General features: G+C 62.0%; 3 protein-coding genes across 3 annotated transcripts; all 3 read left to right on the top strand.

The window, feature by feature from the left end:
* The first annotated feature begins 1,707 nt into the window (after positions 1-1,707).
* On the top strand, positions 1,708-11,561 carry XKR7 (XK related 7). The gene is made up of 3 exons (XM_032127277.1): positions 1,708-2,188; positions 7,458-7,657; positions 7,740-11,561. The coding sequence occupies exons 1-3, from the start codon at positions 1,764-1,766 to the stop codon at positions 8,690-8,692; spliced, it is 1,578 nt and encodes a 525-aa protein (XP_031983168.1). The 5' UTR covers positions 1,708-1,763; the 3' UTR covers positions 8,693-11,561.
* A 906-nt stretch (positions 11,562-12,467) lies between these two features.
* CCM2L (CCM2 like scaffold protein) lies at positions 12,468-16,335 on the top strand. The gene is made up of 10 exons (XM_032127381.1): positions 12,468-12,597; positions 12,852-13,019; positions 13,313-13,396; positions 13,492-13,675; positions 14,025-14,476; positions 14,558-14,693; positions 14,845-14,908; positions 15,128-15,275; positions 15,459-15,597; positions 15,798-16,335. Exons 1-10 carry the CDS (start codon positions 12,568-12,570, stop codon positions 16,076-16,078), a joined length of 1,686 nt encoding a protein of 561 aa, XP_031983272.1. The 5' UTR covers positions 12,468-12,567; the 3' UTR covers positions 16,079-16,335.
* Positions 16,336-17,580: 1,245 nt separating this feature from the next.
* On the top strand, positions 17,581-27,275 carry HCK (HCK proto-oncogene, Src family tyrosine kinase). Its single transcript, XM_032126522.1, has 13 exons — positions 17,581-17,706; positions 19,152-19,281; positions 19,683-19,722; positions 19,982-20,081; positions 20,228-20,326; positions 20,468-20,571; positions 20,998-21,147; positions 21,432-21,584; positions 21,904-22,086; positions 22,535-22,611; positions 25,005-25,158; positions 25,382-25,513; positions 26,085-27,275. The coding sequence occupies exons 2-13, from the start codon at positions 19,153-19,155 to the stop codon at positions 26,285-26,287; spliced, it is 1,524 nt and encodes a 507-aa protein (XP_031982413.1). The 5' UTR covers positions 17,581-17,706; position 19,152; the 3' UTR covers positions 26,288-27,275.
* The last annotated feature ends 384 nt before the right edge of the window (positions 27,276-27,659 follow it).

Below are 27,659 nucleotides of genomic sequence, written 5' to 3'. Positions count from 1 at the left end.
GAGGTCTGGATGGCCAGGTGTTGAGACGGGCTCTGGCCAGTGGATCCCATCCTTGGAAGGGGCACTGCCCTGCCTGGTTGTTGATGAAAGGCTGCTTTCTTCGGGCTTTGGGATGCTAGGAGCATCCCCTCTCCCAGGCAGGCATTTGTGGAGGGGATCTGTCAGGAGCATCTCAAGGTGAGGCGTTTCATTATTGATGCTAATACATGCAGCACGGGGAGAGCCTCGCCGAGGGCCCGGCCACTCCCTTGTGCTGAGTAACACCTTCACCCCCCGGATTGTGTCCCAGGAATCCAGGTTTACCCCACCCCCGGTTTGTGCTGATCCCTCTGGCCGCCCTGCAAGGCAGAATTTGGAAGTTGGCCGTGTTTCCCGGGATCAAACACGCTCCCCCTGTGTGCCACAGTGTGCTGACCACGGGCCAGGCTCCAGCCAGGCTCCTCCGCAGGCAGATGCACCAGGCCGAGCCCCGGGGCTGAGCCGCAGAGCCAGAGCCCGGCCCCGTGGGCTGGGGGCTGGGGCTGCTTTCAGGAGGCAGTGCCTGTATGCAGTCACCCTCCCTGGAGACCCACCACAAAGGAGAGAAAGCCCTTTCCCTCGCAGCCCTTTCCCTCCCAGCAGTGCCAGGGATGCCGGCACAGAGCTGCTCCCCGTGCGAGCACACGTCCCGGGGGTACAGCCCCTCGCTCTGCCAGACACATTGTGTCCAAATTCGCACGGGCAACAAGCGGAGGAGGGGTGTTGTGGCAGAGCTGAGGAGCAGCTCAGCATCAGGGCTCCTGTGCAGCCAGACTCCAGTGGCCTTGGTACTTCGCTTTCAGGGACGTTCCCAAGGCTGATAAATAACGTGTAACTTATTTTCACGAGCAACATGTAACTCTTTCACGAGTTTCATTTCAGGAACAACAAAAGCCTGCTACAAAACCCCATCTTTGGTCTTTTTAAAGAGGATACACCTTCTTCGAGCAACCTGGTCTATTGGGAGATGTCCCTGCCTGTGGGAAGGGGTTGGCACAAATGATTTTTGAGGTCCCTTCTAACCCAAACCATTCTATGATGATTCTAGGACTCTCCCTCCAAAGCAGGGCTCAGGTCCAGCCCAGCCAGTCCCGGCTGGGACCCTCTCTGGCTGCGTCGGGCAGGATTCTGGTGGTCTGTGGTCCTGTCTCAGCCCAAGGGGAGAACAGGCACCCACACCTCCACCCACCCGAACCTTGGGGGGCTCACATCTCCTTGGCCCAGGCCAAGCCTAGACCCACTGGCAGGGTCTTGCTTGGGCTGAGCCTCGGGGCTGGGGGGCCGCGGGGCCGCCCAGGAGCTTCTCGGGAAGCTCCGGTCCTCGGTGGGCTGGGAAGGGGTGGTCGGACAGCACGGACAACGTGGTTCCGCCGGGACCGGGGTGGGGTGCAGGGTGGTCCCCACTGGCACCGTGCGGTGCTCGGCGGGTCCGGGCGGTCCTTGCCGGCGGGGACCCGGGGGGTGGGGGCCGGTCGGGGGAGGGGCCGGTTGCCCTTCCCGGCGCGGGGCGGCGCCCAGCGGCACCGAGCGCTCCTCCGGGACCCCGCGGCGCCGGCGGGGGGGGCGGCTGCCCCTTCCGGCGGGGGAGCGGCGGGACCCGCCGGGGGCTCCCGGCGCCGGCCGGGGGGGGAACCGGTGTCGGCGGGCGCGGGGCGAGGCCGGCGGGGGCGGGCGCTGCCGGGGCGGGCTCCATCCCTCCGGAAGTCTCTCCCGCTCCCTCCTTTCTCCTCCTTTCCCCCGACAACATGGCCGCGAAGTCGGACGGCGGCGGCGGCGGCCCGGCCGTGCTGCTGGAGAGCCCCGAGGGCAGTGGCGGGCGGCGGGAGGCGGGCGCGGAGCCCCCGGCGCGGCGGTACCGGCTGCGGGACGGGTGCTGGGTGTTCTGCGCGCTCCTCGTCTGCTTCGCGGACGGTGCCTCGGACCTGTGGCTGGCGGCCCATTACTACGTGCGGGGGCAGCGGTGGTGGTTCGGGCTGACGCTGCTGTTCGTGCTGCTGCCCTCGCTCGTGGTGCAGATGCTCAGCCTCAGGTGGTTCGTCTACGACTTCGCCGCCAGCACCAAGGACAGCGGCGGCGGCACCAAGGACAGCGGCCCCCGCGGCTGCTGCCGCCTCTGCGTCTGGCTGCTGCAGGGCCTGATCCACCTGCTGCAGCTGGGGCAGGTCTGGAGGTACGGGGGTACCTGGGGCGTGGGGGTGCCTGAGGGGTGGGGGTGCAAGGGGGATGGGGTGGCTGCAGGGCCTGATTCACCTGCTGCAGCTGGGGCAGGTCTGACTGTATGGGAAGGTATGGGAGTACAGGGGGTGTGTGGGTAGAGGGCATGGAGGTATCGAGGTGATAGGGGTGCTAGGGGATGGGGATGGGGATGCTTCTGGGATTGACACACCTGCTGAAGCTGGGGCAGGTCTGGAGGTACGAGGGTACCTGGGGGTTAGGGTCCAGGGGGCTTGGATGGGGCTGCTGCAGGGCCTGATCCACCTGCTGCAGCTCGGGCAGGTCTGGAGGTACAGGGGGAGGGGGGACATGGGGGTCATGGAGCCAGGCGGGGCCTGGAGGGAGCGGCACAGTGCAGCAGGGACATGGGTGGGGATAACACCACGGAGACCTCAGGAGGGGTTGGCAGGGCATGAGGGAAGTGGGTGGGGATGGAGAGGTGAAGCAGGGGCCCAGGCAGCTGTGGAAAGCACAAGGATCAATCTCTCTGCAGCCCCAGCAGGATGGGTGGTGGGGAAGAGCCCCCAGCTGTGGGTAGGAGCTGTGGGTGTGGGTGAGGAGCTGCAGCCCAGCTCGGTGCCACAGCCCTGCCATCCGTGCTGCCAGGTGGTGCTGGGCCTGCTGGGGACCTGCCTGGCCATGGCAGTGTGGTCCTGGGGGTGTGAAGTGTTTATGCTGGGCCCTGAACACCTCGAGGCTCTTGTCCTGATCTCGCTGTATTTGTGGGGTGGTGGGCAAGGAGGCGCTGGTGGTCCCCAGCCTGTTCAGGCTCTGCCGCTGCCCCATCCCAGTCCTGGGGACAGGCTGGTGGTGTGGGCAGGGCAAGCAGCAGGCAGACCGGCTGGGGCAGCTCAAGGCCCTTCATCTGCCTCTCTGCAGACTCCCCAGATGCCCAAGGTGATGCTTTCGTGGCACCTTCCTCCTCTGTGCCGTGCACCCAGCACCATGCCCTCCCAGCTCCAACCCCAGGCGCTGGGGAAGAGCCGGGCGCTGGCACAGAGCGGCTCTCGAGGAGCTGGTGCCGGGAGGTCAGACAATGGCAAATTCCCGGAACAATGCGTGGAGCCGGCAGCACTCCCGGCTCGGGTTTCCATCCTGTTTCCCCTCCTGAGTGCTGTAGTAGAGGCTCTTCGGTCGATCCCTGTTGGTGTCTGCTTGTTCATTCCTCTGCTGCTCCTTCTGGGATGCTCCGGGGTGTTTAACTTTGTTTGACAGTGCAGTGTCTGCCGTGCCCAGCACACCTGCCAACATACCTGCCCTCCCCCATCCCCCTGACAACGAGGCCACTCTCGGGGTACTCTGGCTGCAGGGTGGGTGTAAAACGTGCTTCAGTGTGCGAGGGGAGCTGGTGAGGGAGAGGACAGGAGCTCTCTGGCCCTGCCTGGAGCTGGCGTGAGCCGGACACACCTGATCCCGGCCCAAGCTGGAGCTGAGCCGCAGCCGGGGGCTTTGCTCCTGGGAGTGTCAATCCCGCTCTCGGATCGGCTGCGCCGTGGAGACTCCTAAGCCAATTAAAGCGGTAACTCTCAGCACTCACCCTCCAGGACATGTTGGTCTCAAGCAGCAGCTGAGGCTCTTTCTAATCTCTGGATTTGGGATTAGTCCGGGTGACCAGTTAAATGCAGTTTGTTAAACCCATTAGTGGGGTTGGATCCGGTACAGGAGGATGTGGCAGTTAGAGGTGTTGGATAAATGCTGCAGGTGAAAGAAAGGATTTTCCCTGGTCAGAGCACTGTGCCCCTTGCCAAACATCTCCCCCTTCCTGATTTACCTGCCTCCTTCCTCACCTCTGCAGATCTCACCTCTACCAACCTCACTGCACAGCCCTGAGCCCCACCTGTGATAAAGACCCCCAATCCTAAAAAAAGAGCTGCTTCCCACCTGCAAAAGCAGCTCTGAGCACTGGCTCTGTGGTTATCCCTAATTAAAGCTGTTGAAGTTAGTTGTCATTGGTATGTTCATGGTGCACATGCACAGACTCCATCATGGGTGGTCTCTGGAGATGCTGCTGGTGCCATGACCATGTGCCTGTGTAAGCAGCAGCAGCATGGGCCTGTCCCCAGCTGGTCCCACACCACCACTGTGCTTGTGGGCCATGCTTGGATGGTTTTGCAGCTCAGGAATTGTTATCCACTCACAAAGTCCCCAGATTCTTCACCAAAGCAGCTCTGCAGGGCAGGGGTGCTGCGCATGCCAGTGTGCCTCCTGCCCAGAAGCATGTCAGGGTCCCCTGCCACCTCTGTGGGCTGGCAGCTGGCCAGGGTGTGCTGCAGGTCCCATTGGGCTGGGGACAGCCCTGTCTGTGCCTGTGTTAGCCCAGGTTCACATGTGGTTTGGCTGCCTGGGATCACTGGGGCCAAACCTCTGGTTCCCTCTCTTCCTGAAAGCCCCCATCAGCTTGTGTACCCCATCATCTGCTGGACTGGGGACCCAGTGCCACCCCTCAGTCCTGGTGCCAGTCTGCTGGCAGACCAGGAGGGCAAGGACATCCTGGGTGGGCTCATGAGGGATGGCAGAGCTGGGACCTGCAGATTTGCCCACCACTCTGCTCCCTGGAGCTTTGCTCTGTCTGTGTGGGAGAGGATCCCTCCCAGCCCTGGGAGCACCCAGCTTTGGGGTATCAGCTTGTCCTGCTGCAGGACCCGGTTCTGGGGGTCCCCACCTGGCCCTGGTGCACAGGACAAGGGGTTTTTAGGGCCAGACCAAGCCTTTCCCTGAGCACAAGTGCCCTCAGGTACTTCCATCCACCCCAAGTACCCAGGACACCTTGGGGAGTGGGACACAGTGAGTGAGGTGACATGGGCACATGTGCAGCTCTCCCTCATGACCTGGCTTGGTAGGATGTGTGAGGGATTAAAATGGCTGTAACAGAGAAGCAATTTTCTCCTTGTTTAAATACAGGATTAAGGGATGAGATCCCAAATTATCTTGTAGGAAAATCACACTTCCTATTGCTCACTCTGGGACCAGAGGGTCCCTTGTTCTTTTCCATCTGAGGATGATGATTAGCAGATTTGCTTGTAACCAGTGTTGGGCTTTTCTCCTCGTTCATTTTTTCCAACACCTGAAAACTGGGCTCAGTATTTGGGAGTTGGGGGCAAATGGTGACACTGGTGATAAATCTGGCTGTAGTGGGGCTCTGACAAAAGCAATGCCCACCCAAGCCACCAAGTTCCTGCTGCAGGGTTTTTGTTGGATCACTCTTTGCAATACAAAGGAGGGAGCAATTAGCCCTGAGAGCTCTCGCTGTCGGTTTCTGCCTCATCATCAGTTTTTTTGAAAATTAAATGATTTTTTTTCAAGTGATTGATTCTGTGTTTCCCGTGCAGCTGCCACGGCGCAGGGCTGGGGAGCGCCCGCTGCGCTGGCAGTGCCAGGATCGCTCACTGGGCTGAAACACCACGGGATGATCAAATGCAGAACAAATAAGAATCAACATTTCATTCGGGCGAGTTGATGGGAGATGAAATCTCATTTTAATGAGACCTATGGAGATGGTGGAGAGACAGAGGGATCATTGTGCCCTTGCTGAAAGCTGGGGAGGCCACGGGTCACTTGTTGAACGGTGCAGGACGCAGGGCTGGGGGCTCTGTAGTGTGTGTGCAGGGGCTGCTCTGCGACATGGACAGTGGGATCACAGTGCTGATGAGCCCAATTATCAAGACTAATTACAAGGACAGGATGAGGTCACCGGTTCCCAAGCCTGGTTCAGGCATGGGCACCCTGGGACAGCAGTGACGCCCTACAGCAGCCAGGGCTCTACATCACTTCCCCAAATGTTTCCCCCTATGCTGTACCTTCTACCCCTGGGCTGCTCACTGGTTTGCTCCCCACCAGCGAGGAAAGTCCTACACTGGGCCCTTCTGAGGGGCAGTGGCTGTGGTGGTGCCACAATGGCAGTGCTGACCTGGTTGCCGTGAGCAGGTGGCACTGGGATGCAGAACTGGGTGGCCACAGCCTCTCCTCTCCCCGAGCAGTGAGGGACAGGCTGCAGCAAAGGCTAAAATTAGGTGCTGCCCCCGAGGTGGAGGTTAACACGTCACTTTGACACCAGCACAGAGAAGACAGTGAGGGCTGGGAGTGGGGCTGGCAGGGTAGAGCAGATGGCTGCAGGGTGTCCTGAGGGCTCGGTGGCCCCAGCTGATGGCCCTCACTGTGCTCTCCAGGCTGTGCAGCCCTGGGGTGGGAGCACTTGGCTGTCCCTGCAGTGGGAGCAGGGCTGGCTCCTGCCTCCTCCTGCTGACGGATGAGCTGAAAGTGCTGCGATCAGGCTTTCTCCCATGCTCTGGGCTGATGGAGTTGTCTGGCAGCACATTCTGGAGCTGATGGAGAAGCCGTTGCTCTGCCAGAGGATTTTATTCACTGGGAGGAATCTATGGCCTGACGTCCTCCTGCTGCACCTGTTTTCTTCCTCATCCGGCTCCCTTCTCCTCCTTGCCAGCAGAGCCCTGGCCGTGGTGCAGGCAGGGCTGCCCGGGGATGCCCTGCCTGGCCAGGCCTGCGTCCCCTCCTGCGGTGCCGGATCTGGCCCGATGCCGTGGGGAGGGTCCCTGGTGGCGGTGACTCAGCCAGGCGTGCGTCGGTGCGACACACACCTCCGCTGACCCCCGGCCGATGACCAGATGGCCGGGGCCAGCATGTGGCTGTGCCCGCAGCCCTGCCAAGAGCCCAGGCAACACCGGCATGAGTGCCGGGAGCTTCCCGCGGGCAGCATGGCACAACCAGCTGGTGCCTCCATCCTGGCTGGGGCAGGAAGAAGCAGGATGGGCTCTGTGCCAACTGGGACCAAAAGATCCCTTTTGAGAAGTAGCTGGATGTGGTGCTGGGTTGGGGCACCCTGAATCCTTGGGTGGCTGGAGAGTGGAGCTGTGGATCCTCAGCTGGGGGAAGCCAGACCCTGCATGAGGGGTTAAGGATTGAGGTGATGGGTGGGTAGGTACTGTAGGGCTGGGTGGGCAGCGGGGTGATGGCCTGGGGCTCTGGGGTGCTGAGCTGGCTTTGCACAAGCTGCCCCTTCCCAAATTGGAGCCCTAGCATGGAACAGGGCTGTGTTCACCATTGCTGCTGCCCTGTATCCCCGGGCACCCTAGCCTAGGCAGCTTTCCACGGTCCCAAATCAGCAGGAACAGGTTGGCAGCAGTCACAGGGCATTCCTGGTGTGGGTATAGCGGGCTGAGCTCACCTGGCAGCGTGGGCTCATCTCACCCTTCCCCTGCCTCGCACAGGTACCTCCGCACGCTGTACCTGGGGCTGCAGAGCCGGTGGCAGGCCGAGCACCGCCGCCGCCACTTCTACTGGCGGATGATGTTTGAGAGCGCAGACATCAGCATGCTGCGGCTGCTGGAGGCCTTCCTCAAGAGCGCGCCCCAGCTCGTGCTGCAGCTCAGCATCATGGTGCAGCAGAACAGCATCGAGCCTCTGCAGGGTAAGGGACAGCCCTCACAGGGGACAGGGTGGTGGGAGGGGGGTCCCTGGCTTCCATGGGCTCTCATGGCCGCTCCCTGCAGGACTCTCGGCCTCGGCCTCGCTGGTCTCACTGGCCTGGATGATCGCGTCCTACCAGAAGGTGCTGCGGGACTCGCGGGAGGACAAGATGCCCATGTCCTACAAGGGCGCCGTGGTGCAGATCCTCTGGCACCTCTTCACCATCGCTGCTCGTGCCATCGCCTTTGCCCTCTTCGCCTCCGTGTTCCAGCTCTACTTCGGCATCTTCATCGTCACCCACTGGTGCATCATGACCTTCTGGATCATCCAGGGCGAGACGGATTTCTGCATGTCCAAGTGGGAGGAGATCATCTACAACATGGTGGTGGGCATCATCTACATCTTCTGCTGGTTCAACGTCAAGGAGGGCCGGAGCCGCTACCGCATGTGCATCTACTACATCATCACGCTGTCGGAGAACGCCGCCCTCACCATCCTCTGGTTCCTGTACTACGACCGCAGGACCACCTCCGACTTCGACGCCTTAATCCTCGTCTGCGTGGTTAGCTCCAGCTTCGCCCTCGGCATCTTCTTCATGTTCATCTACTACTGCCTCTTGCACCCCAATGGCCCCATCTTCAGCCACCGCTCTGTGGGCTGCATCTTCCGGCAGGAGCCTCCCCCAGTGCCGGGGTCCCCCGTGGAAGCCGTCACCAGCCCCCCCCGCTCGCTGCCGCGGACTACAGGGGGGGAGCGGGAGGGGGCGCCGGGGGAGCGGGACAGCTGCGTGCCTGTCTTCCAGGTGAGACCCTGTGCCCCGCCGGCGCCGGCCGCCCGCGCCCCGCGGACAGAGGGGCCCGTCATCCGCATTGACCTGCCCAGGAAGAAGTACCCGGCCTGGGATGCCCACTTCATCGACCGGCGCCTGCGGAAGACCATCCTGGCGCTGGAGTACGCGTCGCCCACCACCCCACGCCTGCAGTACCGCACCCCCGGCGCCCCGCAGGAGGTGCTGGAGTATGAGACCACCGTGTAGGTTGGGGAGCGTGAGGCTGCGGCGGGAGCCCCGGTGCCGCCCAGGCCACCCTGCGTCTCTGCAGCTGTTTGCCTTCCGTCGGGTTTGCCGGCGCTGCCGTGTCGCCATGCCAAGCGCCCCGCGGGCGGTGGCCGGGGAGGTCTCTTGGTGCTATCCCCTCCCCGCGCTGCCTTCTCGCAGCCCACACCCGTCCCACCCGACGGCGGCCGCCCCCACGCCCTCCAGGGCTCGTCCTTGCCAAAATACCTCACCGGTGCCTGAGCCCAGGCGGTGGGTGCTGTGGCCCTTAACAGTGGTGCAGGATGGGCACCGGGGGCACCCTGGGATGGGGGCTGGCAGCTGCCAGGGGCACGGTGGGGCACGGTGGGGCACAGTGGGCAGCACATGGGAACACAGGTTCCTGTGCCACGGCAGAGCCGTGAGGATGGAACATGGCTGCACTGGGGTGTGCATGGAGCTTGTCACCCCCAGAGAGCTGGGGCAGGGACAGCCGGGGTCCATCCAGTCCCCCCCAATGTGTCTGACTTCCCCCACACTCTGCCACACCAACCCTAAGTGAGCCCCTTCATATCCATCCTCAGTCCCCCTGGCTCAGGGTTGAGCCATGTCTCCAACTCCATGGGGTCTCCACTATCCTGTGGGGAGTAGACCCTGGCCTGGGGGGGCCCTCGTGGGTGGGCTCAAACCCTGCACCCCTGGTTCTGAGCTGGGTCCCCAGCTGTGGCCAGGATGGCTGCACCCCATCCTCCCCCCCATCCCCACAGGAACTGCTTCATCTCATCGGGTTTGTTTTCACCTGAATGGTGACATTTTGTGTGACATTTTCTACCTCCGCTGGGGCCGGGGGTGGCAGGGCCTGGCTGGCACCACTGAAGGGTGTGTGTGGGGCCGCCAGCATTCCCCGGATTCCCCAAAGTGGGATTCACCCCCAGCCGTTCTCCTCTCCTGGGTTGGCATCACTTCCCATCCAGGAGCATTTCCATTCACTCCTTCATCAGCATCAGCCCCCTCCAGCTCCCCAGTATAAACCTGAGCTGGGACCATGCCTCCCCTGACCTCACCCTGTGTCCCCCCTGCCTCTCCCGTGCCTGTCCCTGTCCTGCCCCGCCTGCCCCCGCCTGCTCCTGCCTCCCCAGAGGAGTGGGGCTGCTTGGGCTCCGGGTTTGAATGTGTCCCTGGTCCTGCCCGGATCCGTTGGCCCCCTAGGAGGGGCTGTGCTGAATGTACCCTGTGCCCCCAAGCCGGGACTGTCCCGAGGGGGTTGTGTGCATGTGTGTGTGTGTGTCAGTGTGCAGGGGCTGGCAGGGGTTTGCAGGGCAGGGGAGCTGTTGGACCCCCCAGCCTTGTGCTGCTCCAGCCCCTTGCCCCTGCACCCGCGGCCCCTGTGCCTTCCCCGCATCCCCTGTGCCCCCACCTTGGCTCCACAGGGTCCCGGCCTCTGGCTGCCCCGAGCCACAGTGCCAAGCCCTGCCCGGGCTGGGGAGCGTGGGCAGCACTGAGAGCCCCTCTGTGCCATGGGGCACCGTGTGAGGCACTAGAGGATGGGAGGGGTGGGATGGGCGAGCTGCACCTGGGAATGGTTGGGATGTGGGGTCCCTGAGGGCCAGTGTGGGTGCCCGGCCCTGCAACACGGCCGGGGTGGGTGGGTGTGTGGTGGCGGTGGCATCACGTTGCTTTTGTTTCTCATTTCTTGGTAGCTGGGGTGACAGCAGGCTGGGCTGGCCATCGCTGGGGTCACTGGTGCTAACTGGTGCTAACTGGAAGCTTTGGAAACCCGTTAGGAGGAGGGTGCAGAGCGTGGCAGGGGCTGGGCAGAGGGCTGGGCCCCCGCCACCCGCGCCCTTCCCTCACCGCCGTCACGGGCAGCCCCCGGCGGTGTGTGCTGGTCGTGCTGGGGCAGCCCCGGGCGTGGGGCGGCTCTGGGGCGAGGTCTCTTTTCCTCAGGGAAGGGGGGGGGCAGCAGCCAGGGGTGCCAGGCTGGTCCGGGGGCTCACCGCTGCAGGCGTCGAGCAGTGTCACCGCAGCCCCTGTACAGTGCCCAGGTGGTGGCAGCTCCTCACTGGTCCGGCTCACGGAGGATCTGGGGATGGGCCACATGGGGACTGTGCCAGCACGGGGCAGCCCCTCTGGGCTCCCCCTGCCCCAGCCCCTCTCCCTGTTCATCCCAGGGCACAGACGCCATTTGGGGTGACCTGCACCCGCCATGCTCTTCATGCCGGGGTTTGTGTGGGGACGCCAGGGCCACACGGGTGGGTCAGAGGGACACTTTTCTATGCACTCAAGCCACGGTACCCTCATCCCTGGGTTGCTCTGGGAAGAGGAGTCTGGCCACGTGTGGGGTTTGGGGGGGAGCCCTCAGTCTCGCTCCTGCCCCGGGCCACCCCCCCTGCCCTCCACCCAGCCTGTGCCACAGGGGCAGCCAAACCCAGCGCCCTGCTGCCAGCGGCAGCACCGGGACGGCAGCGCCTGCTCCCTGGGACGACAAGGGGGCATGACCGGGGGCCAGGATGGGCACAGCTCCAGGGGTGCTCGAGCTCCCACTGGGGATGGGGGGGTGGGGTTCTGGTCCCTGGGGTTGTCACCCAGGGCTGCAGCAGGGCTGCTCCAGCTTCAGGGAGTGAGGGAAGTTCGTTCTGGCAGGGGCTGCCGCGGGGTCTCAGCCACATCCCTGGATCCCCCAGCGCTGGGACCCGGCGGCTGCTGTCACGTACTGTAAATACTCTGTGTGCCACCTTCTTCTCTGGGACCCTCGGCGTGGGCGGGGGCGAGCAGGAGGCCGGGGTCCGTCCCGAGACTTTTTTGTATACCACAAACTTTTTGTATATTTTTAATTTTGCTGCAACATGAGATATTAAATTCATTTCAATAAGCCCTGCCTGTGGGATTCTGTCTTTGTCGGCACCTCCAGCTCACGGCTGGGGCTCCAAAGCAGGGCAGGATGATTCCTCTCTGTCCCGGGGTGCTCGGGGATGTCATTAACAGAGCAGGATGGCTGTAGCAGCGCTACCTGCCTGGTGTTGGTGGTCCTGGCTGGTGCCAGTGGCCCTGGTGTGGTGGCCGGCAGGGAAGGGGTGCACAGGCAGGATGCAGCATCCCGGGGAGGAAGCTGCCGGACATGGCCACTGCCGGGCCAATCTCCTCCCTGCTGGGGGCCCCGATCCCTGGCCGACCCCCAGACCCACAGTGGGTTTTGGCCCCATGGGCAGCTGTGCGGACGGGGTGCTGGGTGCAGATATGTGGGGTCCTGCCAGTGCTCTTCCCAGTGCCGGGGCCGTTCCCAGTGCCAGGACCCCCTGTGAGCAGGACAGGATGTGGGCAGCGAAGGCTGGGAGCCCCCAGAGATGCCCCCTGAGGATGGGGCTGATGTGGGGTCACAGGGAAGCAGAACCAGCCCCAGCCCCAGGAAAGAGCCCTGCAGTGAGGGGCAGGGGCTGCTCCGAAGTGGAGTCCTGCAGGGACCACCAGCACCTGCTCTGGTCCCAGCACCTGCTCCAGTCCCTTCTCAGCCCACTTCAAAACCAGTCTGCCCAAATCCCAGCCCCAGTCTTGGTCCAAGTGTCAACCCCAGCCCCAGTTCCAGCACCAGCACCAGTCCAAGTCCCTGCCCCAGTCCCACCCCAGCCAACTTCAGCCCCTCCTTCTGCCCAAATAACAGCTCAGCCCTTATCCCAATCCCAGTGCCGACCCAGTCCCAGTCCCAGTGCCAGCCCAGCCCAGCCCAGCCCAGCCCAGCCCGGCCCGGCCCGGCCCAGTCCCAGCACCCCCCAGGAGAGGCAGGAACTCACATCCCAGCTATCCTGGTGGAGTTTCCGACACAGGAAAGCGCCGCGGCGCCGAGCGAGGCAGTGGGGGCGGCCACAGCACCGCGTCCTGCCATGGACAGCGAGGCCAAGAAGGGCAAGAAGGTGCGCGGGGCTGGGGGCGGCGTCCGGAGGGCTGGCAGGAGGGTGGGAGCGGGTGAGATGCACAAGTTTGGGAGGCCCTGCACCCCCCCCACAGCGCAGTGGGGCCACCCAAATAGTGGAAAGAGCCAGCAGAGAGGTGCTCAGCTGTCCCCCCCCCCCCGCTCCCCCAGGTGCTGGGTGCCACGGACCCCGCGTGTGGGGGCCAGGTTTGGGTGCGCGGTGCTGACCCCTCCCCGTGCCCGTTCCCTTGCCAGGGCTTCGTGTCGCCCATCAAGCGTCTGGTTTTCCCGAAGGCTGCGCGGAGGGCAGCACTCCGCAGCAGTGTCTATCGGCGCCCGCTGCACTCCGTGCCCCTCTACCCCCCCGACTACCTGATCGACCCCCAGATCCTGCTGCACGACTATGTGGAAAAGGAGGTGAAGGTAAAGGGATCCCCAGAGGTGCCCGAGGTCACTTCCTGCTTGGGGTGGGGATATGAGGCCACCACACCATGCTGAGAGCTACACACAGTGACCAGAAGGGTCCGGGTCTCCTCCCTGCCCAGGCAAACACCCAGGGAGGAGGAGGGTGTGCTGGCAGTGCAGGGAGGACCCCCTAACTGCAGGGCTCCTTGAACCCCAGGGAGATGTGTCCTGACCTTGGGGCCATGGGGAAGGGGGGGGAGAGGGTGCATGCCCCAGCCTCCCCAAGTTGCACTGGATTTTTCCCCCCACAGTTTTTAGGTCATCTAACATGGGTGACATCCTCCCTGAACCCCTCCAGCCGGGATGAGGTGCTGCAGCTGCTGGACACGGCCAGGGTAAGAGGGGTCCCCACTCCCCAGAGGGTGGGCACTGGGTACCCCACACTGCCGGGTGCCCCACGACCCCCCCGCCCTGCACTCTGTCCATGCAGCAGCTGAAGGAGCTGCCGCTGCAGACGACGCCAGAGCAGGACAGCATCCTCAGCCTCTCGGCGCGCTGCCTCCTGCTCACCTGGCGCGACAACGAGGAGCTGATCCTGCGAATCCCTACACACGAGATCGCAGCGGCCTCCTACCTGCGCGACGATGCCCTGCACCTCCTCATCCTCAAAACCGGTGCGGGGGTCCGGCCGGGGGCCCCCAGCCGAGTGGTCGGCGTCCCCTGGGCACGGGGGGCTGGAGCACGGCGGGTGATGGGTGTCAGAGCCTATCAGGGCGGCAGCACGGTCTGAGCACAAAATCCCGCGTTGCCCTTGTCTTGGCGTGTCCCATCCTCTCCCACATACTGAGTCCCGGAGGGGTGCCCCCAAACCACGGAGGCTCCCACATCCTCACCCCACACCGCCATCTCTCTGCATCCCGCTGGGCTGGTGGGACAGGGAGGCCAGGACAGGGGCTGGGGGCCAGGCAGGGTGGGCAGCGCAGCCCCCCGCCCTGACGCCCTGCCTATCCCCGCCCCCCTCAGGCCTGGGAGTGGACCCGGTCCCCGCCGGAGCGCACCCCGAGGCGGCCCCGGCCGGCGTGCCGGAGGCGTTTCCCGCAGAGAAACGTGCGGGGGGCTCGTGGCCGGAGGGCCGGCTCGGGGGCCCGATGGAGCGGCGGCACACGATCTGCAGCCTGGACTGGCGGGCGGCGCGGGGCGGGCAGGAGGGCCGGCAGGGCGGCAGCCTGGAGCGGCGGCGGGGCGGCAGCTGGGAGCGGCGGCAGCGCGGGCGGCCCTCGGGCAGCTGGGAGCGGCGGCAGCCGTGCGGCGGCAGCTGGGAGCGGCGGCGGGCCGGCACCGCCGGCGGCAGCTGGGAGCGCGGCACCGGCTTCGGCAGCTGGGAGCGGCGGCACGCCGGCAGCAACCCCCTGGACCCCCAGGAGCCCTGCCCCGACGCTTACTCCAACCTCATTATCCTCGCCGTGCCCAACAGGGTGAGCGGTCCCGGTGTGTGCCACCCACTGCCCGCTTGCCCACCCGCCGGCACTCACTGTCCTCCTTCCTTCCCGCTGCAGGATGCTGGCGAGGAGTCCTGTGCGCTCATCTGCCAGGTGTTCCAGATCATCTACGGCGACCAGAGCATCGAGTGTGTGGACCGCGCCGGGTACCACTACACCTCCACGCCCACACGGCCCTGGCTCTCCAGCAGGAGTGAGTGGCTGGGGACAGGAGCAGGAACACCAAGCGGGGTGGCATGGGGCTGATGGGTGGGGGTGCATGGGCACAGCATGGGGCTGAGAGGTGGGGGTACGTGGACACATCGTGGGGAGTTTGCTAAGAGATCTCAGCTCTCCCTCCCCAGGTGAGAGCTGCCGCACAGATGGGACATACGGCTACGATGCTGACTACAGCTGCTGCAGCTCCTTGTGAGTCTGCCTCCTCCAGGGTGCCCTGGACTGGCATGGGTGCCACTGGACCCGTGTGGGATACCCCTGCCCCTGGGTGGGTGCCCCTGCCTTTGGGTGGGTGCCAGTCCCAGCTGCAGTGATGCCCCAGCCCTACCTGATGGTGGATGCTGTGCAGTGGGTGGGGGCAGCTGGGCCCACGAGGGGTACAGGGACCCACTGACCCGTGTCCTCCCACAGCAATGGCTCCCACGAGACCTTTGAAGCGTATTACAGCGGCACCTCCTCACCCTCCTTCCACCGCTCCCACCACAGCCTGGCTACCGCTTGCAGTGGCAGTGACCAGAGTGGTGCGGGCCTGGAGCAACTGCAGGACTACATGGTGACGGTGAGGGCACAGGGACAGGCACGGGGACAAGCAGCAGGCCAGCAATGCCAGCAGCTGGGGCAGGGGGCAGCAGGCAGGTCTAGGCCCCCTGCACCAGAGAACAGCAGTGGGACACAGGGTGGTGGGCTGTGAGCTGTGTGCTGCCAGTGGCCCCTAGACCAACCTGTCCCCGTGTCACCACAGCTGCGCAACAAGCTGTCACCGCAGGAGATCCAGCAGTTTGCCATCCTGCTCCGTGAGTACCGGCTGGGGACGCCGGTGCAGGAATACTGCACCGAGCTCCTGCGCCTCTACGGGGACCGCAGGAAGTTCCTCCTCCTGGGTGAGTGTCTGCAGCCAACCCGTGTCACCCTGGTGATGTCTGTGTGTCCCTTGGGGACATGGTGCTGGTGCTGGGTGTGCTTCAGGGGATGTCAGGACCCCGTTGCTTAGTGGGGACAGGATGGGACAAACCTCCTGCCAGCAGCCAGTGGGGCTGGCATTGCACCCCAATGCTTCCGAGGTTTACTGTGCCTATGACAGGAATGAGGCCCTTCATCCCTGACCAAGACATCGGCTACTTTGAGACCTTCCTGGAGAGCATCGGGATCCGGGAGGGCGGGATCCTCACTGACAGCTTTGGCCGCATCAAGCGCAGCATGAGCAACACGTCAGCCTCGGCCGTGCGCAGCTATGACAGCTGGTCCCTGCGCTCCGAGTCCGAGTCCTTCAATCGCATGATCACCGACATCACCCACGACATTGAGGCGCTGGCACGGGATGAGGAGGAGGAGGAGGAGGAGGAAGAGGACAACTACCTGTGAGCCAGTGCCAAAACCCAGCTGTCCCCTCCCTGCTCACTGATGTGGTGCTGCACCTCCAGGACCAGATTCAGCAGGTGCCCAGCTCTGCCCCAGCACTAGGGAGGGTGCATTTGTCACCGTGGGAGGGGACAGGCCTCTGCACTGCCCTGTCAGCTCTTGTCAAGGCTGTTGGAATTACAGGGCAGCCATGGCCGTGGGGGAGACACATGTGCTGTAATTTCTGCAGATTTCAATTAAATGCTGGGGCTGGGAGCAGAGCAGGTTTTTCCCTGGGAAAGGCCCTGTCATGGTGCAGGGGCTGCTGCGGTGTGGGGGTGAGCTGGGGTGGGGGGCTGCTGGGCTGGGCTGGGCTGGGCTGGACACCTCCCGTTCCAGTGTCACATGGAGGTCACTACCAGTGTCAGGGTGCTGCCGGCTGTTCCTGGCTGGCTCCAGGAGATGCTCAGAGCAATGGAAGGGGTCAGCAAGAGCGTGCTGGGAGAGGAAAGGGCTGGTGGCCGCAGCTGGGCTGCTGCTGCCTGCGACGCCTGTGCGACACTCGTCCGGCCGCGGGCTGCGGGTGTTTCACAAAAGGAAGTTCCTGCCCCGGGACCCGGCTTCCTGCAGTCCCGCCCTGCAGCCCCTCCGCCGCCGAGGGACAGGGCCGTGCTCCCCGCTGCCCGATGGACCTCAGCTGATGTCCCCTGGCCACTGTACCCCAGCCAATATCCCGCAGCTGATGGCCCTTGGCTGATGGCCCCGAGCCAACATCCCCTGGCCAATGTCCCTTGGTGGGGACTGCGGGACGGCGCTGCAGCCCCAGGGTGGTGTGTGATCAGCAGACGCTGGGGCTACCAGAGCAGCTTATTTTTTCTCCTAAAAAATTTACATATGCAAACCCTCATGAGGAGCAGCTCTGGCTGCTTCCTCTGACACCCTGAGCCCAAGCAGCCCATGGTCAGGATCACACAGAGCCGTCGGTCCCCTTGCTCATGCTGCCTCCATCCCGAATTCAGGGGTTGTCTGGGCTATCCAGAAGAAAGGCTGGAACACCGTGGGGCTGGGTAGGGCGCCGAGAGAAGCTTTGGCACGGGAATACCAGCGCCAGCAGGGACACAAAAAAGCCCAGGGATAGCCGGACCTCTCTGAGCTGTGCTTCACAAAGCCAGCCCCATGCACCCACTGTGTCCTGCACCCCCCTCCATGTCCTGCACCCCACCACGGGATGCTCAGGGCTTTCTTTTCTCCTTCCTGGGGACAGAGACCCAGGCTGACGCCGTGTGCCCCCCACCCTCCGTGGCCCTGCACCGGGCGAGGAAACATCCTGGGGGCTGCCCGGGGTGCGGGATCCAGACCTGTCCTGTGTCCCGGGGGCAGCGGATGGACAGACAGGCTCTGGCACCCGTCGGGGGTCCCTAAGAGCAGTGGTGTCACGCAGGGCTGGGGTTTCCCTGCGGGTGCGGCTCGTGGGTGGTGGTCTCCGCTCCCAGCCCGGCACAGAAGGCACCGTCAGAGTCGGGGGCGGGGCCGTACCGGGCAGGCGGCGGGAGAGCAGCCGGGCAGAGCGGAGCGGCGGCGGCAGCCCGGGTTCCGCGACGGGGACTGGGAGAGGGACCCGCGACGGGGACGTGCCCAGGACGGCAGCGAAGGTGGGAGCTCCGGGAGCGGAGCCGTGCGCGGAGCCCCGAGGGCGGCGGGGGAGCGCCGCAGCCGGTCCCGGGCAGCCCGGTGGGTCCGACCCCGCGCCGGTCGCGCTCAGAGCGGCGGACCCGGGGTGACCGGGATGGGACGATGGCCGGGAGTCCCACGGGTCCCGGTGCAGCCCCGGTTGGGCACGGTGTAGCCCCGACGAGGGGGTCCCTGCGGGTGGCTTTGCAGGGTCTGTCGGGGACCGAGGGCACGGGGCAGCAAGGGCAGAGGGCTGCAGGCAGCCGTGCTCCGGGAGCGATGTGCACCCTCATCCAACCTGGTCCTCCTGACTGGGGATACCGCATGAGCCCTGGGACCTGGCTCTCCGGGGTGGGACACATCAGGAATGCCAGCTATGCCGCAGGAGCCAGTGGGAATGACCCTTGGACCGCCCGGGGTGTTTGTGTTTTGTAGGGCTGGATGCCCTGAGCCAGTGTGGGACGGGCACAGCAAATACCTGAAGTGGTGATGGTGTGAGCCACATCTGAGTTTAAGCAGGGCACCATGTGGGTTCGCCAGGATGGATCTGGCACAGTCCCGAGCCTGTGCCCAGGGTGTCTCCAGTGAGGGGAATGAGCTGTCGTGGCTGCCACGGCTGCTCCTGCTCTGCCCTTGGGAGCAAGGCTGAGCCAGGCTTTGGCACGCAGGGAAAGAAAAGGAGTGATCATGGGGTGTTGTGGAGGTGACAGCAATGTCCCTCAAGAGCTGTGCTGTGCATATCGAGGGCTCAGCCCTGAGCTTCCTCCTTCACTGTCACCACCAGCACCTTCTCCTTTCTCTGCACCCAGGTCTCCCTGGCCAAGGGAAGTGCATTTGCAAGGGGTTTCCCACTCTTGCTTCTTGCAGCCTTTTTTTCCCACTGGGTTTCTTGGGGAGCTGGAGAAAGTTGAGCATTCGTCTTTGCCCTGGACTGGCTGTTTGGGGCAGCTCCCACCCAGCAGAGAGCAGGGGAGCACAGTGGGGAGTGGTGACCTGTGGTGATGGGGGGCCACAGGCACGGGGGTGCTATGGGGGGACCCCTGAGCTGCAGCAGAGCTCACCATGATGAGGGCCCGTCTTTGCAGAAGATGCTGAGTTTGGCTCTCTGCTGCCATGGTGCCCAGTGCCTGCACCCTGTCCTGGATCCCAGAAGGGCTGGGAAGCTGCTCCATGGCAGCTGCTCATCTGCCCAAAATTCTGCTCCTGTGACATCTCCAGGAGATCCCTTTTCCTCTGGCATGTCACTGGGCACCCCAGTACCCTGAAGCTGTGGAGGGAGAAAAGTTTTCTCTGTCACAGCAGAGCAGCCGGGTGGGCATTGGGGCCCTATGCTGGGTGGGAGCTGATGGGAACAGGGCTGGACTGGGGTTGAAGCGGGGCTTTCACCTCTGTCGCAATGGCCTCACTTCCCCTTCCCTGGTTGCAGCATGGGTTGCGTGAGGTCAAAGGAAGCTGGTGTCCAGGAGAAGATGATAAAAACTGACCCTGCCCCTGATCCTGGCCCCACCATCCAGCAGGGCCACTATGTGAGGGACCCCACAGCCACCAACAGGCGGGTGAGTGATGAGGGGTTTCAGGGCTGAGCCGTCACGGGGGGCTCAGCCCCTCTCCTCAGCAGTGCTACCAGCACTGAGAGTGGAGCCAGCTGAGGGCACCAGTAGTGCCCATGCACCAGGGCAGGGACTTGGCTATGGAGTGGGAGCCCAGGCCACACTGAGATAAAGCACAGAGTGGACTTGATGGGAATCCAGGAATTATGGAGAAAGGGAGAGAAAAAGGAAGGTGTTGGGAGGGGGTGAAGATGCTGGTGCTGGGTGGGTTGTTGTGTCAGGTGGTGCTGGTGCTGCTCCTCAGGTGCCCTTGTGCCCCTGCCACTGCTGTCGGGGCCAAGACCCCTGGTGGGAAACGGGTCTGTGCCACCTGTGACATCACTCTGTGGTTCTGTTGCACTTTCCAGAATAATGTCCCCAGCATGGCTGTGACCCTGCCTGAGGATGGTAGGTACAAGGGGGCTGCAAGTGGGTGCAGGGGGTGGAATTGTGTGGGGGCAGCATGGCTGGATCCTCTCTGACCGAGGGCGGAACACTGCCAGTCCTGGTGGGATGGGAGCTCTGGGCTCCCCTGAAGGGCCAGATGTGACACGATGAAGATAGAGGTGCTGGGTACTGTGGGGGTCCTGGCCAGTGTTCATGGCAGGAGTGGCTGGGCATCCCATCCCAGCATGGGGAGGGGTGCCCAGGGAGCTCCCTCCTGCAGGCCTGGGGGACAGCGTGGTGCTGGCACTCTACGACTACGAGGCGATGAATGCTGGGGACCTCAGCTTCCAGAAGGGGGAGCGGATGAAGGTCCTGGAGAAGTAAGTGCTGCTGGCAGACCCCCATCCAGGGTCTCCTGATGGCTTGTGTGGCCCTGTTGGGAATTTCTTCTGGAATTTGCCCAGGGGGAGCTGCTGGTGCCCAGGTCCAGGTGCCATGAGCCAACCCAATGCCATTTCTGTCACAGCTCAGGGGAGTGGTGGCAAGCACGGTCACTGGTGACAGGATGTGAAGGCTTCATCCCCAGCAACTATGTTGCTCGAGCCAACTCGCTGGAGACAGAGGAGTGAGTCCATCTCTCTGTGTCAGATCCTGGCCCCATGCTGTCCCACACTTCCCCACCAGTGCTGTCCCTGCTCCTGCCTCACATCCTGCCCCCAGCCCTGCCCCACACCAGCATTCCTTGGTTCATTTGGTTCTGCTGCAGGTGGTTTTTCAAGGACATCAGCCGGAAGGATGCAGAGCGGCATCTCCTCGGCCCTGGGAACATGATTGGGTCCTTCATGATAAGGGACAGTGAGACGACGAAAGGTGTGGAGGGGTGACCGCAGCGCCGTGATGGGGAACAGCTGCCCAAGGGGCTTCCCTCATCCACCTTTGCCTGGAAGAGGAGCTCCCTACCCAGCTCCCCAGCCCTGGGGATCTGCTGTGCTGCAGGGAGGGACTGACTGGGGGGCCCATGCTCTCGCTGGAAGTGCCCCTGCAATAGCCTTTGGTGCTGCCACATGTCCAAACCCCATGGCAGGGATAGGGGAATGTGTTCCTTTCAGGCTGCTTTTGGGTGTTTGGGGTGCAGGCGTAGCTGACCTGGAACTGAAGGGGTGGTGGCAGCACAGTGGGATGGGTGCAGCTGGCTCTGCTGGGTGATGGCTCTGTGTGTGCCAGGAGCACCAGGATGGCCAGGTGCAGCAGGAATGTGCTCCCATGGGAGCTGCCAGCTCACCCTTCCCTGCCCAGGGTCTTACTCGCTGTCAGTGCGGGATGGGGACGAGCTGCGGGGCGGGGCGGTGAAGCATTACAAGATCCGGACTCTGGACAGTGGTGGCTTCTACATCTCCCCACGAAACAACTTCAACACGCTGCAGGAGCTGGTCCAGTACTACAAAGGTGAGCCCTGGGGTGCCCAGCTCCCCTTCCCAAATGTCCTGAGCCAAGCAGCCACCGGGCAGCTGAGGGTGTAGAGGCTGAGGGGCTCCTGCCCATCACCCTTGGGCTCCTGCTGTGGCTCTGACTGCAACATGCAGTGACTTTTCCCGTTGCCATGGCTGGCCCACTGGCTGTCACAGCTGTGGTGTTGGTGTCCCTGAACACTCACAGTGCCCAGAACTTCCCTTGAAGCACAGTGTGGCCAGTGAGACAGGCTGGCTGATGGCCCTGGATGCTCTCCTCAGGTCAGAGTGACGGGCTGTGCCAGAAGCTCACCCACCCCTGCCGTGTACCCAAACCACAGAAGCCCTGGGAGAAGGATGCCTGGGAGATCCCTCGAGAGTCACTGAGCCTGGAGAGGAAGCTGGGAGCCGGGCAGTTTGGAGAAGTGTGGATGGGTGAGAGTGAGGGGGAGATGGTTGGGAGGATGATGAAGGTGATGGTGAAGGAGTAAGGGTGAGGGATGGGAGAGAAGGTGAAGGGATGGTGGAATGGAAAAGGCAAGGAGGGAGAGAAGTGTGGGAGAGAAGCAGAGAAACATGGAGGTGGCCCTGCCTTAATGCAGGGGCTGGTTGGGGCTGCGCATGTGGGGACAGCCTGGGGCTATGTGTGGTCTCCAAACTTCCCACAGCAGTTCTGTCTGCAGGACTGAGACTTTGTCTCCAAAGCCCAGTGTTCTCAGGGCAGCCTGGTGATGGTCTGTTGTGCCATCCCCAGCTACCTACAACAAGCACACCAAGGTGGCGGTGAAGACTATGAAGCCAGGCAGCATGTCCGTGGAAGCCTTCCTGGAGGAGGCAAACCTGATGAAGACGCTGCAGCACGACAAGCTGGTAAAGCTGCATGCAGTGGTCACCAGAGAGGAGCCCATCTTCATCATCACTGAATTCATGGAGAAAGGTGCCATCCACATCCCTGAGTGATGTCTGTGGGCCAGGCCAAGTGGCAGCACCCAGGTGCCCTGGGGTGATGCAGGATCAACCCCTTCCACATCCCCAGGCTTGGCTGTGGGCTCTGCACCAGCTCCCAGGACTCTGGGAGCAGTTCTGTCTCCTTGCCACAGCGTGTCAGTGCTCTGGGGCAGGGTGCTGGGAGGGGGGATGTGGTGACAGCACTGGGAGAGGAGGGACCCCCAAGAGGGGACAGATGAGTACAAGCACTCCACAGGGCAGGAGGGAGCCTGCAGAGGTGCTCTCCCCTCGGCCCGATCCATGGGAGCAGGATGGGGGATTAAGAGAGTTTCCAGAGTCCCCTTGTCCTGCTTGGCTCCTTGGGACCCTGTGCCACCCTAAGGGTGGGTGCAGGCTCCAGTTAAACCATCAGCCCTGGCACCTTGCCCTGTCTGCAGGGAGCTTGCTGGATTTCCTGAAGAGTGATGAGGGGAACAAGCTGCCGCTCCCGAAGCTGATTGACTTCTCTGCCCAGGTGAGGAAGGAGCAGATCTTCCCTGGCTCCGAGTCCCCTTGTGCCCCTGAAAAGGGTGAGTGAGGACCCTGGAAACTTACCTGGGGCTTGTGCAGGGCCAGTCAGAAGTCTGGTCTGAACAGTGCTGGGGGTGCAGTGAGGTTTTCCTGCAGGCAGCCACTGCGTGCTCACCATCCCCATCTTGCTGACCTTGCAGGAGCAGGGGTGTGGGAAAGGAGAAGTGGCAGCTTCCCCCTCACCACGCTGGTATCTGCAGCACTCAGCCAGCCCACCTGCACCTGAGCAGCGCGCAGCAGAGCTGCACAGAGTCTAGGAGAGGACTGGCCAGGCTGCTCCTTCTGAGGGGCTGGAAAATCTATGATTTCTATGTCTGCCATGGTTCCTGCAGCCCTTGCAGCCCACAGGGCCACTGCGCTTTGTGGAGAAAGCAGGGATGAGGATGGGGCTTGTTTACACAGCTCACATTTGCACAGTCTTTTCTCTGGGATGTGCTGGTGCTGGTTGGTGTGGTCCAACCAAACCCAGGGCAAAGTTATCAATTTCTATAATTGATAACTATTGATATTGATAATTATCATTTCTAATTTGCTGGTGCTGTGACAGTTACCTGCAAACCTTACCCGTAAACTTGGCCAAAGCCCCACAAAGCCAGCACAGCCACACACCTACCCCATCCCACCCCATCCCCAGCTTTGGGGCAGTGCCACGGTGGTGTGAAGCCCTGTGGGTTTAACAGGAATCCTGCAGCATGATCCTGTGTGCTCCCAATGCCTGAGAGGCTGAGCTAGGCATGGTTCCCAGTCCCCTGGAGGGAGCATAGCAGACTGTGTTTCCCCAGGGGAATGCCTACAGGAGGGCTGTGGTTCAATAAAGTCGCCAGAGGGCTGTCACGGGCAGGGGAAGGTGGCTGGAGAGGCAGGAGGACTCAGTGATAATTATTTTGGGGATATTTTCAGGAGCTGATTTTGAGTACAGTGGAACGGGCTGTTAAACTTTTATCTCACTCCATGTGCAAGCATTTGCACAACCACTGAGTCCCTGCTGCTTCTCCAGTGCCCTTGGGTGAGGGCTGAACCCAGGGACCCTTTGAGCTGAGCTCAAATATTTCACAGAGGCACCTGAGCAACAGGAAAGTCAGGATGGGAGCCCAGACCCCGTGGGCTTAGACCAGGTCACTGGCTGCTGGAGCTGGCTGTGCTGGGGTCTGTGGATATGTGGAGCTGTGCACTCCTGCACACCATCTGTTCTCAGTAAGCTGGCTCGTGCCAAAGCTGGCTCGGCCCACATCTCTGAGGGGCTGCTCAGAGAAGCACTGGGGAGCAAAGGCTGAAGGGCTGTCACGGGCAGGCAGCAGCCTGACATTTGTACTGGGGCTGAGTCACTGTGGGCAGAAATGCACCTGTGGTCATGGAAATGATCCTTCCACTCTTGCGCTGCCTGGCTACTTCTGTATTTAGTGGGGAAAGCTCTCTGAGAGCTGCACCTCACCCCGGCCAGCTTGTGTGGGGGCGATGGGGATGGGGGGGGTCTCCCCTCTGGCTGCTCCAGCCCCTTTGCATTCTGGATTCTGGTCACATCCAGGCATGGGGTAACAGCACAACTTTGGGGTTTGGTTGTGCACGCACCAGGTCACCTCTGCCTGATCAGGGCTGAGAGCCGCACACACAGCACTGAGTGCAGAGACTTCAGAAGACAGAGTGGTGAGGGGGGATTGTCAGGGGCCATCACAGCCATCCTGTCTGCAGGCAGAGGTGATTCTTCAGAAACTAGTCTGGAAGAACCCAGGCATCTTCCCTTATGCTTTTCTGCTCTGGCTGAGGAAGCTCTGGAATGCTGACCCTCGCTGCAGCAATTGCAGTGAGCCATTTTGGGAGTATTTGGAGACTCGTCTCACATCTTCCCTGAGCAGAGAATGATTTGCTTCTCTCCACATCCTCATGGCTGTGGATGAAACCTTGCGCTGAAAACACTCACAGACATTCTCTGGTGATCACATGAGCTCCTCAGCTGTCAGTTCTCATGGCCTTTCTCACACAGCAGCTTAAAGGTGTCATGTTGGGCTGGTCACCCAAACCCTGACCTTCTGCAAGGGATTCCTTGCTCAGAGAGCAGTTTCCATGCAGGAAAGTCACAGAATGGTTTGGGTTAGGAGGAACCTTAAAGCTCCTCTTATTCCAACCCCCCTGCCATGGGCAGAGACACTTTTCACTAGACCAGGTTGCTCCAAGCCCTGTCCAACCTGATCTTGAACACTTGCAGGGATGGGACATCCATCTCCTGCTGTGGCTCAGCCTCCTTTCACCCTTTTCAGAAGCAGTTGACTTCTTTGGTGCTGAGGGGGTGTGTGTTATTTCAAGCAGCCTCTTTGCATGTGCCTTGTTCCCCTGTGGCAGATTGCAGAGGGAATGGCTTTTATTGAGAAGAGGAACTACATCCACAGAGACCTGAGAGCCGCCAACATCCTGGTGTCAGCAGTGCTGGTGTGCAAGATTGCAGACTTCGGGCTGGCCAGGGTCATCGAGGACACTGAGTACACGGCCCGGGAAGGTGCTGGGGGTGAAGGGCTGGGGGATTCCCTTAGAGCCACTTGCCACCATGGTGGTCCCGACCCCAGGAGGGACGTGCTGGGTACAGAGGCAGAGGCAAGCTCCTCTCATTTGCATCACTTCACTTGTTCCTCTTCTGTTTGTTTCTTGTTCCCCATATTTCACCACCCATTTCTAAGCAGTTGGGGTTAAGATCACATTTCCCATTGGATCTCTTTGTCCAGGTGCCAAGTTTCCCATTAAATGGACTGCACCAGAAGCCATCAACTATGGATCTTTCACCATAAAATCTGATGTCTGGTCCTTTGGGATCCTCCTGACTGAGATCATTACCTATGGACGCATCCCCTACCCAGGTAAGGAGCTGAAATGCCTCCTCTAGTCTGGTTCCAAAAGACACATTCTACCCTCTGGGCCACATCTGTGTGACCTGGGTTCCTCCAGCTCCATGGGAAAACCCTGTAAATCCTTATCATCAGGGAGCATCCTGTATTTTATACTAAGGATTACTTTGATACATTTTTTAATGGGAAATTACTCTGTAAATGCTACCACAAATGGACCATGAAGGATCTGGGGTGGCACAAAGGGCTGTTCTGAGGAGCAGCTCTGCCCCCACACTGACCTGTTTTCATTGGAAGCAATGGTTTGTCACTCAGCATATGGAAACTTTAATTTATACAAAGTGATTATAAACCCCACCTGATGTGGGACACAAAACTCCACCCTACAATAACCCAGCATCTCCTTTGTCCACGTTTCCCTGACCAGGAAGAGCAGTTCCCCTTCCCAGCCTCTCTAACCACTTTTTCCTTCCTGGAGACATTGCCCAAAGGGTGAGAAGTTTTGGGTTTGAGGTTTTTATGACTTTTAAAGAAATCAGTGATAAACCAGGTGATATTCACCTGTCTCACACCATTTTCCCAGGGATGTCAAGTGTGGAGGTGATCAGGGCGCTGGAGCATGGATACCGGATGCCCCGCACAGATAACTGTCCCGAGGAGCTGTACGACGTCATGATGAGGTGCTGGAAGATCAAACCTGAGGATCGTCCCACTTTTGAGTACCTACAAAGCATTTTGGAGGATTTCTTTACTGCGACAGAGAGCCAGTACCAGCAGCAGCCGTAGCACAGGATGCTCGGGACAGACACTGCCAGCTCCTCCCTGTCCCACGTGTGCCCTGCTTCCCCTGCCAGCCTGGCCCAGGAACCACAGCCTTCCCGGAGTGGCTGGGCTGGAGGAAGCGCAGGAGAAAGCGCATGATGGAGGGAGAAGAGACGTGTGGCCATACCTTGTGCCCTTCTCAGGAGCCTGAGTGCCCGCAGGGCAGCGGCTCTGGGAAGTGTTGGCTGGACAATGGAGGCCCAGGCCCCAGGAGGAGGGACAGGGATAGGGCTGGGCCTGCTTTTGCTGCAAAGGAAAAACCCAGATCAGTATTTTTTTAATCCTTCTGAGATCTTATCACGATGTTCTGCAGAAGTAGGTGCTTTAGCATGCTGGCCTTGGTGAAATGCCGTGCAGTGCCTGTGCTCCCTGTGTGATTGATCCCAGAGGATTCCCATGGGGCACGCTGCAATGCAGCCCATTGGCTCATCATCAGCACAGGATCCTGGGGTTTGGATGTGGAGTGTCAGAGACACGTGTCCTCCTCTCTCCCTCCTGGGTTTCCTTCCCCAGTATTTTCATGGCACCCCCTGTGCAGAGCGCAGGTTTCGTGAGGCTGTGCTGCAGGGGCAGATGGACACGGTGCTGTTCCAGGCCATCCCTGCAGGGATCCCCCTCCACTAGCCTTGGGAGGAACCTCTGGAGCCCAAAGCCATGGCAAAAGGAGCCGTCTCCCCCATTGGCAAAGCTCACGGACAGGATTTGTTGTCTGCTCAGCATTTGCAGTGTCAGCAAGGGCCAGGTGCTCCCTGCACACTCACTTTATTTTTAGTATTTCCTGACTGGTTATCTGGGGAAAAGGTGTAAAGAGTTACTTTTTAAAGACAGCCCTGTACTTCTTACAGCAGGGAGACTGGGGCCTGGCATTATATTTTCGATACCAAGAGGTAAACGCCGTCGCTTCTGCTTTGGGACCTTTTTTTTGGAACGAATAAAGTATTTATCAACCTTTCCTCTCCTGGCCGTTCCTGCTGCTCCGCAGCCCGGGTGGGGGAGACGCAAATGGGGCAAGGCTGGGCCTGCAGCGCCCCTCGGAACGGGGGCTCCAGAGCCGGGCGGGCCCGCACCGCCATCGGAGCAGCCGCCGGGCCGCGGACCGCCGGGGTGGGATCACAGGGACCGGAGGAACCGGGAGGTTCGGAACGGCCCGGGAGCCTCCCGGCCCCACCGCCTCGGCGCCCTCACCAAACATGGCGGCCGCGGCCTCGTGCCCGCCCTCCATGCCAAGGCCGCTGCCCTCAGCAAAGATGGCGGCGCGGACCGCCCCTTCCCCGGCCGGCTTCGCGGGGCCGCTGGGGATCGGAGCGGAGACCCCCGCCTCACCGCGCCCGGCAGA

Source organism: Corvus moneduloides, chromosome 17 (genome assembly GCF_009650955.1).
Source record: "Corvus moneduloides isolate bCorMon1 chromosome 17, bCorMon1.pri, whole genome shotgun sequence".
Classification (NCBI taxonomy): domain Eukaryota; kingdom Metazoa; phylum Chordata; class Aves; order Passeriformes; family Corvidae; genus Corvus; species Corvus moneduloides.
Note: the sequence above shows the minus strand (reverse complement) of the source record. Positions and strands in the feature narration are given on the sequence as shown.

Coding starts and splice junctions, on each gene's coding strand:
- XKR7 (XM_032127277.1), top strand. CDS start 1,764: ATGGCCGCGAAGTCGGACGGCGGCGGCGGCGGCCCGGCCGTGCTGCTG. Junction 2,189..7,457: donor CAGCTGGGGCAGGTCTGGAG/GTACGGGGGTAC, acceptor TGCCTCGCACAG/GTACCTCCGCACGCTGTACC. Junction 7,658..7,739: donor CAGCATCGAGCCTCTGCAGG/GTAAGGGACAGC, acceptor CGCTCCCTGCAG/GACTCTCGGCCTCGGCCTCG.
- CCM2L (XM_032127381.1), top strand. CDS start 12,568: ATGGACAGCGAGGCCAAGAAGGGCAAGAAG. Junction 12,598..12,851: donor AGGCCAAGAAGGGCAAGAAG/GTGCGCGGGGCT, acceptor TTCCCTTGCCAG/GGCTTCGTGTCGCCCATCAA. Junction 14,477..14,557: donor TCCTCGCCGTGCCCAACAGG/GTGAGCGGTCCC, acceptor TTCCCGCTGCAG/GATGCTGGCGAGGAGTCCTG.
- HCK (XM_032126522.1), top strand. CDS start 19,153: ATGGGTTGCGTGAGGTCAAAGGAAGCTGGTGTCCAGGAGAAGATGATA. Junction 20,082..20,227: donor CGGATGAAGGTCCTGGAGAA/GTAAGTGCTGCT, acceptor TTTCTGTCACAG/CTCAGGGGAGTGGTGGCAAG. Junction 25,159..25,381: donor TGAGTACACGGCCCGGGAAG/GTGCTGGGGGTG, acceptor CTCTTTGTCCAG/GTGCCAAGTTTCCCATTAAA.